We start from the raw sequence: 19,415 nt of genomic DNA on the forward strand, positions 1-19,415 counted from the left end.
TAGTCATTATGATAAAGTCCTTACACAGAAAGGGAAAAGGAATCTCCTGCTTGCTGGAAGACCTGTTGCCATCTTACATTCACTTGTTGGCATTCAGTGGTACAGAAATTAAACAGTTCCTACAGTTGAGAGCCTTACTTAGTGATTGTGCTGAACAAGAAAGTACACAAATAGGTGCTTAGAGGTCAGATCTAAGAGCATCTCTCTCTGTCTCACCTGTGTTCTTCATCTTACCAGCAAGTCTTACCTGTAGTTTAGTAGGAAGTGCTCTAGATGGGAAGGCAGGAGGTATAACCCCTGCCTAGTGCTTCACACACAGTTTGGACTCAGTAACTATTTTAAAGGCAGAAAGGAGAGAAGAAAGCCAGGTAACTTACTAGATCCACTGATTGGAGCTTACCTCCTAGCCTTTCAATAATAGTAGACTCATGGATAAATCACTCTACCTGCCTTAGCTTCAGTTTTCTCCTTGTAAAACTTACATTAATTAATGTTGTAAGATTTCAAAAATATAAATAAAATGTGTGGAACATTATTACAATGTTTCTCTTACTCTCATCTGTCTCTACTGATTATCACTGATTGGCATCTTGGTAATTTTTAGATTCAGAGAAAAAGGTTGTGCTGGTGGCATCCTATCTTACCAGTCTTTCTTCCTAGGCCTTGGATGTTTTTAATTTTTAGAAGCATTTTGGTTTTTCTCCAAACTGCTACAAAGTTTCAGGAACAATACTAGCTTTGGGAACAGTGAGTATTTCGATGCCTTCCCATCCCTGAGTGTAGGTATTTAGAGTTCTCCTTCATGTCAGTAGTGAAACCATTGTAGCTGTACAATGAAACTTCTTTTAAGTGAATTCATAATCCCTATGAATAGTAAAGGCAACAAGAGTGTATGGTCTGTTCAAGAAGTACTGTAACCTGGTGTCTACACATCCTATCCCCTCCAAAGGGCTTCCTGCAAAGAATTAAGGTATTCATGAGTGTGGATGTTAAATGAATTAGGTCTTTATTTTCACTGGTCTCTAATTCAATGATATATTAAGACAATCCTCCACAGTGCACTTGCTGTGCTGGTGACTGTTTATCCAAAGAAATCATAGCTGGTTTGTCCTAGGTAATGGTTGATGAAAATGTCTTATAATACCATTATATGTCATTCATTCCAGTTATAGAGGCATTAGACTGTCAATCACTATAGCAAAATGCCTGAGACAGGCTAACATATTTTTTAAAAGAGAGATTTTTTTAAGCTCATAATTCTAGTCCAATGTCCAGAAGCTGCATTGATATATATATATATATGGCTTAATATAGTTGAACTGGACATCAAAAATAATAGTAACCTGGAGTTCTTAAGGGTGGCTTTCCTTTTGGCGGAATTGTGAAGTAGCATAGGGCATTATGTGATGAGGGACAAAAAGTGAGTCAGTATTCACTAGTTCCTCTCATCTTCTTCCATTCTTTCCCCTTTTAGTCTTTCTTCCCTTCCCCTCTCCTCCCTTCTCTTCTCTCCTCCTCTAGCTATATGTGTGTGTATGTTTGTATGTATAACATACATATGTATGCCTAACGTTTTAATATAATCCATTGTAATAGAAATGTTAATCTTGTCCACCTCCGAGTTGATTGATGGAGTATTGTTGTGAACTCATGACCAGATACAAATGTTCTTATTACACAGTCTGAAGCAAAATTGAAAAACAAACTTTTTAGAGCTCAGTATAACTACCAATGTCCACATGATGGTCCACAGAGCTTTGTCCAAATAGTTTTACACTCTTAGGCATCATTCCTGAGTTTTAGGGCTTGTGGTAAGAGGTGCTATAGTGGCCTCTACAATTAACTTACTATCCGAGGCAAGAATATGCTTCCTCTCACTTCTTTGCTTCCCAGAGATCACAGCCTGTGGCAGCCCCTCTTTGTTTAAAGACCACCATGAACTGTTCTCTGTCTGCTAATCTAAAAGACATTTCCAACTATTTTTGGACATCTGGCACATAGTACCCACTTATAATTTCTAAATCCCCAGAAAGTGAGAATACTCTCCTTTTCTCCCCTTTTTGCATGCACTTTATGAAAGATAGAACTTTGGCCCTCCTCTCTAGCTGCATAGTCACTGGTTTATGGTGGTCCAGCTTTGTTGTTGGTGTTTTGTTGTTGTCGTTGTTTAGGAATGGTGCGAAGATGATACATATTCAGTAAGAATTATAGTTGGGATTTTGAATTTCAATCTTCCCAGGAGAGTGCTATGTGGCACAATAGTCTCTCATGATACCAGGCAATGGCAGTGATCCAAGCTCCCAGCCAGTCTCCTTATCCTAGAGCAAATAGCCCATTCTCTAGAGTATATCATGTTGCTAGTGGCTTTTGGCTATTTTGTTTAGGGTTTTGCAGTCCAGCTCATGTCTACAAAATTTCCATCTGGGTGCATGCTGGAACAGTCAACATTTTATAAAATAAGGTTTGTTATGAGATTATTTTTCCCAACTGTGGGCTAATGCAAGTATTCTGAATATGTGTATGGTAAGCGAGACTAAGTTATGATGTTTGGTAAAGTAGACGCATTATTATCAGGTGTATCACAAGGAACTAACCTGGTCGTAAGTCCAGAAATATCAGTTACTTGCTATTTTTTCTGTGTTTTGCCTACTTTTATCTATCTTTTCATTCCCAAATGATCTCTGAAAACATTTTGTCTAAAATAATTACTTTATAAATGCAGAAACTGTGAGATCCTACAGAAAACAGGTGAAAACCTTTAGCCAAAGTCATCAGTCATGCATTCACTCAGCAAATATTGACAGCACTTATTAAACCAGCATGTTCTAGACACTGGGAATGTGATGGATAGACAGCCTTGGTTCCTGCCTTTGTGTAGCTTACCACAGCTCTGTGTGAGAGTTGTTGCATATATAGCCACATAAGCGAATAAACAAGACATTGTCAAGGTTTTCTTATGAAGGAAAGTACTTGGTATCATAGAAGATGGCAACAATGGACAGTATCTGCCAAGGATCTCTAGAGAGTTCACTTGAAGTCCCAACTTGAAGGCTACAAAAAAGCTAATAGGAGAATAGTGGCTAGAGAAAGGGGTTATCAGCCCTATAGTAGGTCTGCACATTTGTGGAATGGAAAGAATTAACTGTTGGTAGGTAGACAGTGAATTTCAGGAGAGAAAGCGGTAGAAAAAACAGAGAGGAGCCAGACCACATAGGGCCTTGTAGAGTTTGGATTTAATGGTAGGTACCATGGAAGATTTTTGAACAGTTCCAAGCTAAGCAATACTGGGATATGATTTCCCTTATTATTTTGGGGGGGGGGGTTAATGGCACTGAGATTTTGCACTCAGGAATTTGCCCTTGCTAGGCAAATACTCTGTGGTATATATTTTAGAAAAATGCCTTTAGATGCTGTCCTATAGAGATGAAATTTAAGGTCCTGAGTCTTGCTAGGATTAAACAATGGGACATGAATCCCACTCCTTCCTGACTATCAGTCTTCCTTATAGTTGTTAAGTGCCAACCTTAAATAAATAGAAAGTACAAAATGGTACTGAGCTCATGTCCAAATGACTTTGATATTGATGATATTGAAAGAAAAGAGTCCTGAGGCTTACATCTCTTACCTGTGCAACACTTACAAGAAAATTGAGATATCTTAATTATATAGTTTCGCTGCCATCTAAGAGTTTCCTGTCTAATCTAAAATAGTCTACTAACTAGTTGCGCTGTGGCTTAAGTGATAGAATGCTAGCCTTGAGCTGAAGAGCTCAAGGACAGTGGCCTAGGCCCAGAGTTCAAGCCCCACGACTGACCAAAAAAAGAGTAGACAGCTAAAATATTCTACTATTCGTATTTATTATTTTATTTTTGAACCAGCACTGGGGCTTAAGCTTATAGCCTGGACCCTATCCCTTATAATTTTATCAACCACAGGTACAGGGCATCAGTTCCACAAATTCTCCAAGAACAGGTGCCTGAATGTGAAAAGACTGGGGACTCTACTTCAGAAACACAAAGGGGAGTTAGACACAAGGCTAGCCCAGAAGCATCTCAGCCTGTAAGAATGAGGGATCTGGAACTTATACCACTGAGTAGATGGTGGGGCGCTAACTCAATAAGCGATTCTAGAAGACATCGGAAACCCCCAGCCTGAGGATGAACTTTAGTGAGGAAAAGGAAAACATGCCTATCTGTGGAAAGTGCACAGAGCTATGTAGACGGATTCAGTTCCTACCCATTGAAGCCTAACGCTGTGCATCAAGGACCAGCAGGTTGACCACCTGCCCAGCTTTATTCCCAGACAACTTTCTACATGTTTAAAGAAGGAATGAGTGTGTAGGACCTTGTGTTTGAATACTAGCCCATGTGGTCCAAGTTATTTGTATGAATGGAAAAAGCCCCTCTGGATTGCCTTCATGGATAGGAAGGCCCTCATTCACCACCACATCTAGGTCAGAGAGGAGCCTGCTTGGATTGTGCCACACTGATAAATTACTTCTGGGGCAGAGTTGGGGTGGTGGGGGAGCTCATAGTCAACACATCCATCATCTTCTGTTAGTACCAAATACTGGATGAAATTTAATCGCATGCCAAAGGAGACCTCACTGGGAGAAACTGATAAACCTTGCCTGATACTGAACTATAGTGCTGGAACGATTGTTAAGGAACCAGAATGATTCTGTGGGAGGGGAACGAGGTAAAACTAAATGTGTCACGCACCGTATGACTTCTGATTTATTTATAAAACATTGTTGGTCCCATTGGCTCCCCTTTTAATAGTTTCACTGGAGCCTGTTTATTATTACAGATGTTACTTTTAAATGAAGTAATTGAGCTTTCCTTGCAAAGGCAGTATTTGAGTTTTTATTGCAGGGTTGACAGGGCTGCTCATAGAACCGTTTAAATTAGATCAAGGTCAAAATTTGGACCCCAAGAGATAAGGCAGAGAAACTTCATCCATGTGGGTACATTCCTATCAACCAGATGTTTCACAAGGGTGTGGCCACTCCACCTCATGATGACCTTGAAAAGGGCATTGCAGTCACAAATCCTTGATTTTTACATTCCCTTTTTGCCCAAAGTGAAAGCGCAGGCATGTCACAAAAGCTGTTTTCCTTACCTGTGACTTAGAGGTAATTTTTTAAAATTTAATTTTTAATCTTTAGTCATTGAAAGAGGTAATCATTTTTACTCCTACAATTTTTGTGAGGCTAAACAGTGCTATCCCTCCTTGGTGATAGGGGAATGTGAGGTAATTGTTACTAAAAGTTTAAGGCTTTGGAAAGGCCTCAAGCCCTACATGCAGTAAGTTTTACAGGGTTCTTTGAGAGGACCTCTGACCAGCTAGGGCTTGCCACTGATTTTTGTAAATAGACTTTCATTGGCACACAGCCACACTCATTCATTTACATGGGCCTGTGGTTGACTTCTCATTACAAAAGTAGAGTTGAGTAGCTTTGACAGAGACCCTATGGTCTGCAAAGTGAGTTCTACTAGGTGATCCTTAATAGAAGTTGACAACCACTATAGCAGACTGAAGGAAAGTTCTGTGCTGAGATCTAGTCGTTGAAACCAGGAAGTAATAAGGAATGAGTGTATGTCAAGTGCTTCTGAATGTTTGTGGGGTTCATCTCATTCTGACCTAAACACTGGAAACCTTACTGCATGTGAAATGACCAGTTTATTAAGGGAAGAATCCAACAGCATATGTGCAGGTATTAGCACATGACTGGCCACATACAAGCCTGGCGCATGCTTGCTGCAGTCAAGTCCACCTTGTGGTCTCATCAGACCATTCATAGGCATAGCCCTGGGTCAGCCCTGGCAGATGTTCCTGGAAGGAGCCTGCTGACAGTGTTTATGGCATAGTCATATGTTATCTCACATTTTCTTCCAAAGTTGGAGTTAATGAGCAGCATAAAATATGGGGTTTATTGACCAACATCTTGATCTTTGCTTTATATTTTGGAAGGGATCCAGTGACAGGTGGAGCTGGCTCAAACACCAGATCTGCATCTGTAACTGCCAGGAATAAAGATGAAGCTGCCATGTAAACATCAGTCTGATACTTTAATTGCTGTCACATTTGTTCATTTCTGGAAAACAATCAAAGTATTTGTCATGGTTCAGAAAGAGAGTCCCTAGAAAACATATTTTTCATGACAGAGAGACACCTGCAAAGTAAATACAACTCTAAACTTGGTGAGCCTCACTCAAATGGTGAGAGGAAGTCATGAACCAAGTAGAGTCTCACTCTGTGTTCCACCTCATTCAGGGCAACCACAGCTGATTGCTGCATCTGCTGTCCTTGGATGACTTTGCAATCAGGCCTTTGCTTCTGGCCTCCGATTTTACTATGTCAGCATTTCAGCTGCCATCTTGAGAGGTCATTTGCATTCTACACACCCAAGTGCAAAAATCCATTGCACCATGTGCAAGACACCTAGCATAATGTTTTTGGTGCTGGGCCATCTATCTTTGGATAGCCCTTCTCCAAACCTGATCCACGCTGATAATCAGACAGTATGCTAATTAATAAATGGTTTGGTGGGTCTTCCTAATCTCCCTCAACTAGTCTGTTTGTTTTGGGGTTTTTTGTCCATCATGGTACTTGAACTAAGGGCCCAAATCCTCAGATCTCAGCTTCCTGAGTAGCCAGGATTACCAGTGTCAGCCACCAGCACCAAGCATATTGTTTTTGAAGAAAGAATTTTATCATTTTGCTCCCCTTCCTTTCATCCTGCCAATGGTAGGCCAAGTGTAAATGCAGGTGAGTCAACCAAGCCAAGCAGGCATCACGATCATGTAGAGAAACCCAGTGAGCTGAAAGTGAGCAGAAGCTGGGCTTCCCATGTCAAATGGAAATTCAGTCTAGTCGATGTAAAATGGCACCCTGGCAGACCAGGTACTAGACTGAAGGAGACAGAGAAGACCCATGCCTTACCTTCATGATGATCTGGAGGAAGGGAAGCAGGCACATGATTATCACCTCACCTCTATTGAACTGCCCAGGTATCTGCACCCCTACTACTATATCTTCACATTTCTGTTTCAGAGTTTTGGTCCTTGATGTTTACTATGGTATTAAAACATAGTCTTGTAAATTGTCCTCCCTTTTGTCATAGGGAGTGGAAGGATTTTGCTAAGAAAGAAATAGAACACACAGTTGACTCAGAAGAGCTATGTCTGAGAAGCAACCTTACCACCTGCTAACTGTGGAATTGCATTTACTCAAGAAATATTCACTAGACACTCTCTACATACCTTGCTCTAGTTAGGCTCTAGGAGAATGATGCTGAATTACTGTTTGCACAGCACTAACTATATAACATAGGGCAAGGAGGGAAAGAAAAAGCTGGTATTTTAAACCAATATGACAGTTTTTGCAAGGGGAAGTTCAGTGAAGGAAACAGTAAGGTTAGAAAGAACCAGGAACCTCATTTGCAACATGGAAATTAGAACCCCAAATCATGTTTCATCTTGGATAATTAAATACCTGTGTGAGTGCTTTTTGTCACTCTAGAGGCCAAAGTCCAGGATCCCTATCAGACACAACTCAGCACTCCAACCCATCCACAAACACATCCTCAACTGGGCATTTCAGCTTCCATGTGTACTTAGCCAAACACACTTGCATTCCTTCCCTTTTGCCTTTGCTCAGGCTCTTTCCTTCACTAAATTGCTTTGTGCTCCATTTGCATCTCTTTAAGTCTGTTGATCTACCAGTTATGACACCAGGACTGCAGTCTTGCTCATCTTTATACATCTAGCAGCGTGGAAAGCTAACCTACATGTAGTAAGTACTTAGTGTCTAGCAAAGGACTGAGTTGGTATAGCACAGAACAAGTGCCTAAATGCTCAAAGAAAGAAGAGAATTTGGATTGTGAGTGTGTTTTATAAGGCTGGGTGTGTTTTTGCATACCTATATTTTGAGCAAGGACATGAGAACTGAGAATTTGAGGCCAGCCTGGAATACATCCTGACACACTGTGTAAACAAATAAATAATGAAACAAGTTTGCATACAAGTTGGGTGGCCCTGCCTGAGGGCAAGTCAGGAGTAGACCAGTGGCAGGAAGGCATACAGTTCAAGTGCAACATGATATGATGAGCAGGAACCTGTACTCCCCAGCTTAAACTCCAACTAGCCCTTTATGAATTGGTTCAGCTTGTAGGCATATTTCTTGAATCCCAAACAAAATAATATCAACCACCAACTTCCTAGGGTTTTTTTTTTTTATGAATGAAATGATGGAAAATAAAGGTACTTCTCTATCCCTGCCCTGGGAGCATAGGAATCATTCTATCACTTTATAAACAACAGCCATGATTCTAAGTGGTTATGGTTTTAGGCCTCATACACCATCTGTGCTATTTCCCTCATTGTGAAGTGATACAAATGAAGGCAAGGTCTGTTAACATCACATCATTCTTCAGTTGGACATTGTACCTTAAGCCAGCAAGTGTACACTGGCTCAACAAGGATTGGCCCTATGCGAGAAGAAGAGTGGTTAATGCAAATGACTCATTTGTGCTAGAAAAACAATCCAGGACATAGAATATCACCCTATGATGTTAAGAATAATAGTTTCACTTAACTGAAACATTATACTTTCTATTCACAGAATATTGGTTTTTTTTGTTGTTGTTTTTTGTGTTTGTTTGTTTTTGCCAATCCTGGGCCTTGGACTCAGGGGCCTGAGCACTGTTCCTGGCTTCTTTTTGCTCAAGGCTAGCACTCTGCCACTTGAGCCACAACACCACTCTGGCCATTTTGTACATATGTGGTGCTGGGGAATCGAACCCAGGGCTTCATGTATACGAGGCGAACACTCTTGCCACTAGGCCATATTCCCAGCCCCAGGATATTGTTTTTTTTTAAGAGCAAAAAGAAAGTATTTTGTAGAAAATTTACAACCTTGTTATCTAGTGGAATTTCTTCATACTACAAGCAGGTTATGCAAAACAGATGCTGATGACTGTGATTATGTACACCTGTGGATTTGATGGTTATATTTTTCCCTACTCCTCCAGTTCTTGCAGACAACCTGAAATCCAACCCTGGAATTAAGTGGCAGTATTTCAGTTCAGAAGAAGGAATTTTCACAGTTTTCCCAGCTCACAAGTTCCGGTGTAAAGGCAGCTATGAACATCGCAGTAGGTATGTTGATATGCTAAAGGTGATTTACATAAACAGGCTGAGGACATGGCTCATGGTAGAACCCTGGCCTAACCTTGGTGACACTGGTGTTCAACCCCCAGTGTGCAAATAAATAGCAAAATGTGTGACCCACATGAAGCATAGTTTTTAGGCCATATGCAGCTCTGCCTCAAAGCTCTAAGTTGAGAAATTTGAGCTGTTCTAAAATGATGTCGCCATTTGATACATGAGGATGTGATAGGCTAGTGCAGGGCAGGCGATAAAGCCCAGACGATCTTTCCAAGACCTGCCCACCTAAGCCAAACACATAGGTACTTATAAAATTGGCTTGTTGGAACCACATAAGCGTTTTTGAACTTCAGACATTTTTGTTGAAACATAAATAAATTATGGTCCCTTCAGCTACTAGAAGTCGTTCAACTAGTACTATTTCAACTATTAAGATTGTTCAAAAGGCACTGGATTAGATATAACTACTGTCCTGCTTTTCTCACAGAAACAATTTAGGACTGTACTATATATAGCCAGAGAGGAGAGAGTAATGGGGAGATCATTTGTATGACAAGACTCATCATTTTGTAGGAATCCCATAGGCAAAGAAGCTTTCTTTTTGAGGCTAGACAGTTTCATTTTTTTCTGTGTTGTTTGATGCCAGAACATATGGAAACAGTGACAGCTGCCCGCTTTCCATGCTCTGCCATTTTCTAGTATCTAAACCATCCCTTTAGCTTCCCCTTATCTTTCCTTTGAAGTACCTAGGGTTTGTCCAAGGAAAGATAATTCTTCTATGCTTCTACTCGAAAAAGACAAAGCAAAACATTTTTGCTGTGTGTTTTGACCTTCCTGGATATTCTAGTAAGACTGATATCTTGGAATCTGGACTGGACATCATGGTTTTGGCTTCTAATAGGATCATCTCAAGATTGCCAAGGCTATCATAAGTCATCTAATTTTTATTTGCTTCTAGAAGACAGATGAGATGGCACACTGCTTCTCATGAATCACCTAGATGGATAATCCAAATGACAGGGCAGGGCTTTGCCAGGCCACAAACCATTCACCTACATCACAAGCTTGGAAGGTTTCTTAGGCTGTTCTCAGCCTAACTCTGCAGTGAATTAACCCTTGAGCCTTTCTTCTCTCAGTAATCTGCATTTCTCTCCTCATGATTGCCATTCTCATCTCTTGTCCTCGCTTTTTTCTCTGATACCTTTGCAACTTCTGTACATCCCTTGGAAGACATAGCATGACATGACAGAGCATAACAAGACAAGAATGGGACTGGTGGGCAGGCATGGTATGAGGATGCTTCCTAGTTTGTACATTTGTACATTTAACATGCAGTGCTTTTTTTTTTTCTTTTTCCTGTCAATGCTGGCTTTGAACTGTGATCTTCAGTTCTCAGCCTCTTAAGTAAGTTAGGATTACAGGCATGAGCCACTGACATCCAACTACAATGCTTTTTATGTATCCCACTAAAGCCATTTCAACAACTTAGTTATGACAATGCCAACACATACCCTGCTTTGCATTTGTGTGCATCCACTGGGAACAAATTTTTTTTTAAACAAAAAATATCATTTTACAGAAAATCCTCTCCTTAGAGCCTGAAGAACCTAGAATATTAAACATTTTACTGAGTAGTCGGGTTGAAGATGGTCAAATGTACCTTCTTTTCTAGTCCTTGTCCCATTTCTGTAACCTCATCTCTTACATTCACTTTATCCCATTTCACTACTGGTAGTGACTTATGAAAGTAACACGTTAGTGTTAATGCAAGACTTTTGGCTTGAGAACAATTAGTATAAACTTGGCTAGATATTGAGGGGATTTGGTATTTTTGCCTACATTTCTTAACTTACACTCAGACTTTTGTGACTCACTGGCACCTAGCATTTCAAGGAAAAATTTAGTGTTTTAGGGGTGTCAATAAAAGAGAGAATTCTCCTGAGGCCAATTTGATTTTTTTAAGCCTCCTCTAATTTGTTCCAGCTTTAAAACTGTGAGTAGTAAGAAGAAAAAAAAAAGAAAGGAAGGAAGAAAAACAACTTGTGAATAGCAACCTCATTAAACCCTTTCTCACAAACCCCCTTGTATAGCGCATAAGCAGAAGGCTACTTTTATCAGAGCCATTGCCTTTTGGGCATGCCCTCACCCCATCCCCCTTTTTCTTAATGTTGGCAAACAAAACCCTGGCAAGAAGAGTGGCTATCAGGGTCTTAGACAGATTTTGATGGCATGGTTTTAAATGCTCAGCTAAGGAGACTTTTGATGGTTGACCAGTATGGATTGTCCCAGTACAGAAAAGGAAGGGGGCCTCTTCAGAGGATTGCTCATATGGGAAGAGAGCAGCCAAATCTGCTATTCAGAGCTGGGCAGGTTATGGGCTACCTAGCTTGAAGCAAAGCTTCATTCAGTGAGACTGCAAAGATGAATCCACTCTGGAAGGAGGTTTGCAGGTTCCTCAAAAAAGTAAGCATAGAACTTCTATGGCTCAGCCATACCACTCCTGGACATTGGACATCCATGTTCATTGCTACACTATTCACAATAGCCAAGTTATGAAAACATCCCAGATGCCCTACAACAGATGAGTGGATTAACAACATGTGGAATGGAATTTTACTCATCTGTTAGAAAGATTATATTATTGGCAAGGAAATGGATGGGCCTAGAATAAATCATGCTAAGTGAGGTAAGCCAAGCTCAGTATGACCAATGGTACATGTTTTCTCTCGTATGTGAAAGATCTAAAATATAACTGGACATAATAACCTATTCAGGACTTCAGGCATTCCCACATGAACAGTCAAACAAAAGGAAGATACTCTTTTGAACGCAAAGGTGTAGCTTCTCTGAACATTTAAAATATTATCTATTAAATGAGCTCTAGGAAATGGAAATGTAGTTTGGGGTGTTTTGTTATTGTTATTTTTTAAGGTGGTGTTTGTTATTACTTTGGGTTTTTTCCCCTCGGGGGCGGGGGGAGGGCATGTAAATGAAAGGTGCAGAAATGGAGGGGATGAGGAAGGGTGAACCAATGCAATCATGCTATTCAGCATACACTATTTGGAAAATGATCTATGTAATTTGTTGGCAGGGATAGGAAGGGGGACCTGGGGGAAAGTAAAGGAAGGGGTGACATAATCCAAAAAAAAAGTATGTTCTCTTATTACCTGACTTAGAAAATAGTGATGTCCCATTCTGTACAACACCTTAACAACAAAATTATTTTTTAATGGCCTTTCCTCTCCCTGTTTGCCAGTCTCTGCAGCCCAAGGGATCACCACTTCATTTCTTACAGCAGAGTACCCAATAGTAGGCAACATGTGCATGAAAAGGTGATGGGTGATATTGGAGTGTGCTGAAGAAGCAATTTCCCAGAAGGTTTATGTCTTGAAAATGCCCGCTGTGGCTTCCCCATCTCTAAAGTCAGAAATTCCCAGTCCACGTTCTACAAGTGTACATTGTTGTCTTGAAATGTTGTTTCTGATACACTTGTTTAGTTTCTCCTTCAGTCCTGATCTCTGTCCACCCTTGGGCCATCCCCAGAAGAACATATGGACACTACTTTGCTCATACATCACATCTGGATTGATTTAAGCCTTTTAACTGACCTCATAGCATTTCTCCTCCCTTCAGACCCATCTATGTCTCTACCGTTCGGCCACAGTCTAAACACATAGTTGTGATCCTGGACCACGGGGCTTCAGTCACGGACACCCAGCTCCAGATCGCCAAGGATGCTGCTCAAGTCATCCTTAGTGCCATCGATGAACATGATAAGGTACCATTGTGCTAGTCACACCTCCTTGAATGCCTATATTGTTTTATGGCTTATACTCTTGAACCTCATAGTGCTACATCTCAGACAGTTATGTACCACATATATATTGGTGGCCTAATAAAATTATTAAATATAGTAAACCATACCATATAAGCTGTGTAAGTAGAATGTACTATTTACATAGGATATGATAGGATGTATGTTATGCAAGTGCAAAATCTCCCAACGATGCATCTCTCTGAGCATATCTCCAATTATTAAAAGCAATATATGCATAAACACATATATTTTATGAGACAAGGCCTCTCTATGTATATCATGCTTGCCTTCAACTCAAGATGTGACCCAACTTAGTCTTCAATTCACACTCCTGCCTGTGAGTCCTGGGATTATATATATATATGCTATACCATTGCACTCAGTTTGTATATTTTCTTAAGCTAACCTTACAATGAGGAGGAAAGAAAGAGTAATTCAGTTTTCTAAATTCTAATTCTAATATTTGGGAAAGCAGCTATCAATCCAAAATCTCTTTCATAACCCCCACTACCAGGAGCTGAGTCTCACATTTATGCTTCCTATTAGTGTTGTTATTTAGCAAGGACTTGCATATTAGAAGCTAAGAAGGATTTGGATGCTGGTTGGGGGCTGAACTTAATTCCAAGACTGAATGGGAAGAGAGGGAGAGGGAAGCTGTTAGAAGTTTGCAAGTCTCAGAGGACATGGCCGAGGACAGGCATGTGGGTAGCTAATGATAATCTACTGCCTGTGGATAATTCCATCTCCAAAACTAACTCATCCGACTGCATAAAACACACGTCACCTGGGTGCAGGTGGCTTACACCTGCAATCCTATCTATTAAAGAGGCTGAGATCTGAGGATCATCATTCATTGCCAACCCAGGCAGGAAAGTCTAAGACACTCTTATCTCCAGTTAACCACCAAAAAGCCGTAAGTGAAGCTCTGAGTCACGTGGTTGAGGGCTAGCCTTGAGCACAGAAAGCTCAGGGACAGCACCGAGACCCTGAACTCAAGACTCAGGACCAGCAAAAACAAGACAAAAAACAAACACAAGTCAACTCCTTTATACTCAATCCTTGCCTCCAGTTTGAAAACCAACATTTCTCCCTGTATATGTGTTTTGTAGTTTTTTTAATTTTATTTTGTGCCAGTTATGGGATTTGAACTCAGGGCCTAGATTCTGTCCCTGAGAGCTCTTTTGGTCAAGGCTAGCACTCTACCACTTGAGCCACACAGCTCCACTTCCAGCTTTTGGAGTGAGGGTGGGGAGCTTAATTGGAGATAAGAGTCTGACGGACTTTCCTGCCTAGTCTAGCTTTGAACCACAATCCTTCAGATCTTAGCGTCTTAAATAGCTAGGATTTCAGGCATGAGCCACCATTCTAAGAACACAATACTACTTTTAAATTTGGAGACAAAAAATAAGCCTTTGGCTTCCTCTGCCTCACTCATCTTTTTCATATTTGATAGACTTATGACTGTAGTTATTTATTTTTAAACTTAGAAACTGTTCTGCAGGTCCACTGATTTGGCCTCTTTTGTTGTGTAAAACTCCTGGCTGGATGCATGATAGATGCTCATAGTACCAACTTCTTCAATGCAAGGAAAATAGTTTAAGCCTAGCAATTGGGATCAATCAACCAGGGCAACTCAGGGAAAAGGTATTTCTAAATTTTTGTTTGAATCTTTTAAATTGTTGGATAACAGTTTTTCTTTTAATTTGCCTTCTCCTCTAGATTTCTGTGTTGACTGTAGCAGACATTGTCCGGACTTGCTCCCTAGACCAGTGCTATAAGACCTTCCTGTCTCCTGCCACCAGTGAGACCAAAAGGAAGATGTCGACGTTCGTTAGCAGTGTCAAGTCTTCAGACAGTCCCACCCAGCATGCAGTGGGATTTCAAAAGGCATTTCAGTTAATCCGAAACACGAACAATAACACAAGATTCCAAGCAAGTAGGTGCATTCTCTCCAAGGACCATCATTGATAGAACTGGCAAAAAGGATGGTGTGAATGTTTAGCACTGTTTAGGGCTAATGTTTTAAACTGACTTGGGATACGTTTTTCATGAATTGTCTTCATGCTCATCTAACTACTGAGCTTCTCACTAGATATCTTCCAATCAAAGATAATTAGTCAGAACATTATCTCTTTGACTCCTAGAGCGTCTCCATCTGGCTTCTTTATTAGGAACACATTCCCCCTTGTTGCCTAAGAGTACAACCACATGCTTTCCATTGTGGCTTGTCAGCTTTGCCTTTCTCCTGGACTTGAGTCTGGTCCCTGCCTGTGCACATGTGCACATGAATTCTTGCCTTGATTCCTGCCTCTTCTAACCAGCTCTCCTTTAGATGAGCATGGCCCTTTACATGTGCAAAGGGACTCTAATTTAATTTCCATGTATTAAAGAAAATCTGGAATTCAGATTCGAGCTAAAGGAAAAGAAAAGATACTTGAAATGGGACTCTGCTTTGAAGTTACTAAAAAGAATATTTCATTTTCCCTTTTATATTTGAAAATCTATTGCTTTTCTTCCCCTCTCCTTTTTTGGAAAACATGAATGGAGTTTTTTTACCCCCCCTTGTTTTCATTTTTTGAGACACGGTTTTGCAATGTAACCTTCGGCTAGCCTCATGGTCCTCCTTCAGCCTCCCAAGTGCTAGGATTATGCACTAGCACATCAGGTTTAATGTGTTTTCCTGAGATAAGTGAGTGTTAGGAATACATTTTTAGGTTCTCTTGTGTATCTGAATTTAAAGCAAAGTGGCTCTGACAAAACAATGCATAGTGTCTCACGTGTGATACACTCTGAGTGACAGAAGTCACTATAATCATGGTAATTAATAATAGATGGCATATTGGCTTGATCTTTATAAGAATTGGCTTTAAATTCAGTAGCTTTTAAAGTAGCATATATGTATTAGCTCCCAGTTTCTCTTGGTCACTACAGATTAACTGGGTCTCCTGTCTAGAGCTTTGCAAGGCTACAAACGCACAGTCAACCAGGGCTATGATCTCAGCTGAGGCTCCTCAGTCCTTTCCTAAGCTCACCTGCTCACTGGCAGAATCTGTTTCCTGGCAAGTATAAAATTCATGTTTATTTGTTTCCTTGAGCCTAGTAGGGGAACCTGTCTTCTGTTTAAGTCTCTGCCTTCAGGAAAGACTTGGGCCTTCTTTTAACACAGTCATCTGATTAGACCAGAAGCACTGTCCTTTTGCTTTTTAAATTTTATCATGGAACTTTCCCTTGTGATTAATTCAATGTCAACTTTGTGGGACCTTTTTTTTTTTTTTTAAAGTTTTCCAATGGCAAACACTGCTAGGTCATCTTTTATGTTGTGTTATGTTGTGTGTATATGAGTGAATGAAATATAAGCTATATTGCACTATATTTTTTTATTGTAAAGGTGATGTAAAGATGTGTTGTAGTTACAAAAGTCAAGTATTCAGTACATTTCTTTTGAACAGTGTCACCTCTTCCCTCATTTTCTCCCAGTTTTATCCCTTCCACCTCCCATCCCCACAAGTTATGTAATTCATTTTCAACATAGTATCTAGTGAGGATACTGCTGAATTAGTTCACCTTTGGTCTGGCCATTTTTTGTGCTTCTCCTCATACTTCCCAAATCAGATGAGGTTTCTTATTTTAAAAATGAGATTTAAAAAAAAATTTTCCTTTTTGTGTTTTTCCTTATTTTTTTTCCTCTTTTTTCTCCTTTTGCCACAGTTTTTGATTTCTGTACCTTTTGTCTTGTATGTAAAGTGTATCTGATTTGGGAGGCACAAGTAGGAACTTAATTATTACATCTGCAACCTTTGTCCCTCTCTGCCAATATATGGCACAATGGAGTGATAACCCATCACCATTGCTATTTTCTATTGGTTAGAAGCAACATATAGTATATGCCCAAGCAAACAATATGGTGCTTAGCCTAGGGATCCTTTGAACCATCTTAAGTATTTTTCCTACTGCCATTGTCGAGTACCAGCTATCCCTAAACCAATATTGCCTGCTGAGGGATAAGTTGCCCACAGTTCAGTTCAGTTGCTGGGCTCATAGGTAATGAAGGCAGATTGACTGAATTTGTCAGTGTCAGTCACTGGAAGTGTTCTTTCTACTTGATACCTGAGTTTTGAACCATCATTAGTATTTCAGTCTGAGTTTGATTATTGTGTGAGTTAAAGAATAGAAAGAAATGTTAGATTAACACTTGAAAACCCAGATGCCTGTGTGACCAGACAGTGAATGTGGGTCAAGCAAGTGGAGATTAAGTCATGAGGACCATTTTAAGAACATAGTTAGCTCGAAGGGTAAGCATTTCACCACGGGGTGACTGCTCTTCCATCTTGTCACACTGGGAGAGCCTGCCCAATGTTGCTTCATCTTCTGACTCAAGCCAGAATTTGCACTTTTTAATGGAAAAGTCAACTGATTTTCAAAGGTTGGCCTTTATTCCAGCTTTAAAACTATGAACAAAGGCCTTACTAAACCGCTTTTCTCATACCTTCTTGCAGCTCATAGTAGCAGGAGCTTGGACGGGTGGGAGATGTATCTCCTCTGGGGTATTGGGTATTTGTTCCGTTAATGTTGGCAAACAAAAACATGGCAAAAAAAAAAACTGACCATCAAAGACTTGGACAATTTTTAAGGGTACAGGTTCTAAAATATTCAGGAGAAGCCTCTTTTTTTTTAGGCCAAGTAAGATGATTTTAAGGTTTAGCTCACCATCCTCCAGTTTATAGCTTGTAGTGTCAGTTCAAAGCAAAAGAGGAAGCTGAATTAGTTTTCATAAGGAAATGATTCAGGTATGATTCAGAAATGATTGGTATTTGCAGAAATAGTCAGAACTTGAACAAATAATATTGAGCGAGACAAGCCTAGAACACAGAGAACAAAGGGGCATGGTTTCCTTGATATATGACTGTTAGGGAGGGAAGAAGACAATAGAGACCAGGTCTGCAAAACAACAAACTTCTTTTCAAATGGTATTTCCACATGGTTGGGGCAGCGACTTTACATTATGTATCTAAAACCAAACAATTACTAAACATAAAAAGGTCTAGAATAAACCTATCAGTGGATCACATAGCTCAACAGCTACGTACATATGATCGTATAAGATGAAGATAAGCAGAAACAACTCCAAGAGGACACAGGAGGATTCTACTGTTGATGTTATCTTTAAAGTTCTAGGTGAATTTCCTGTAGCATACCCTACGTGGTTACTGTATATGATTTTGGTACACTGGATATTGTATATATGCCTACCTGATCTAGGGAAGGGAAAGAAAAATGAGGGTGTACGATATCACAAGAAATGTATTCACTGCCTTATTATGTAACTGTACCCCCTTTGCACAACACCTTGTCAATAAAATTTAATTTAAAAGAAGTATCAACAACTAAAAAAGAAATGATTCAGGGATTTGCATTGTCTACTAAATTTAGGAGACGTTTTAGATTGTTCTCAAGCATTAGAGCCTAAGTGCTTAAGAATGTGAATTTTGAATTTCAACTAGTGTTCTACTCTGAAACTTTTCTAATCTTGTTATCTTCAGCAATTATTTGACCTCTTCAGGTGTCATCTGTAAGCTGGCAGTTAATAAGTAGACCCAGTATCCCATCATAAGTTTTTGGTAACATTAGTTGTAACTATTATTCTATTTCCTTTCAGACTTCTAGCAGTAGTCAAGCTAGAGCAGATTGCCCAGGCACTTTACCTAAACCCAAAGATAGCTAAAGGCCACCAGTAGGTTCAGTAAGAGCCAAGTGGAGGTGCATCACTATTTCTGTTCGCTGTATAGACAGGTAGAATCCTTCTGTTTTCTGGTGCATCTTTAAGGTGCCTGGAGATAAAGGTATTTTAATGAGTAAGACAGGTCCTATAGGTCTGTTGTAGTGATTTGCCTGCCCATAAGTGTGAAGCATCTGCCCACAGTAGTGGCCAGAGGAACAGAAGTTACACTCCATTAAATCATTGCAGCTTTGCATAACTTGATTTGTACCAAGGAAGACATCTAAAGGCCTTATGCAGTGCAAATTCTTTTTTGTGTCTGTGTCTTTTATTTGTTTTTTCACTTTTCAAAAATTGTCTTTAAGTAGTTGTACAAAGGAGTTTCAATTCAACATATCAGTTTGGGAGTGCAATGCATCTTGGATGTTGTCACCCCCTTTCATCTTGCAATAGAAGTTATTTTTCAGTGCTGTGATAGATCCAAAATGGTATTATTTATACTTTTAGGTGTTTTCTTCTGAGTTGTTGTTTTTGTTTTTTTTTTTTTCCAGAGGGGGGAAGGGGTGGCAGAAGGATCATTTTATAGCAGAAGGAGTAAACTGGTTAGATTAAGGATTGTTACAGGCTAGGCTCAAATTGTAATTGCTTTTCTCCCTGCTATATTGATTTCAAGACATGCTTGTGACTTCGAGACCTGCCCTTCCCCACTAGT

At 40.0% G+C, this 19,415-nt stretch overlaps 1 protein-coding gene across 1 annotated transcript in view; it reads left to right on the forward strand.

Annotated features, from left to right (window-relative positions):
* Positions 1-19,415, forward strand: part of Cachd1 (cache domain containing 1) — a 219,176-nt gene that overhangs the window by 148,780 nt on the left and 50,981 nt on the right. Inside the window, exons 5-7 of the mRNA XM_048351479.1 lie at positions 9,035-9,161; positions 12,804-12,948; positions 14,707-14,923. Of these exons, the coding sequence (XP_048207436.1) occupies positions 9,035-9,161; positions 12,804-12,948; positions 14,707-14,923 (489 nt within the window). The remainder of the gene's footprint in view (positions 1-9,034; positions 9,162-12,803; positions 12,949-14,706; positions 14,924-19,415) is intronic.

This window comes from Perognathus longimembris, chromosome 7, assembly GCF_023159225.1.
Source record: "Perognathus longimembris pacificus isolate PPM17 chromosome 7, ASM2315922v1, whole genome shotgun sequence".
NCBI lineage: Eukaryota > Metazoa > Chordata > Mammalia > Rodentia > Heteromyidae > Perognathus > Perognathus longimembris.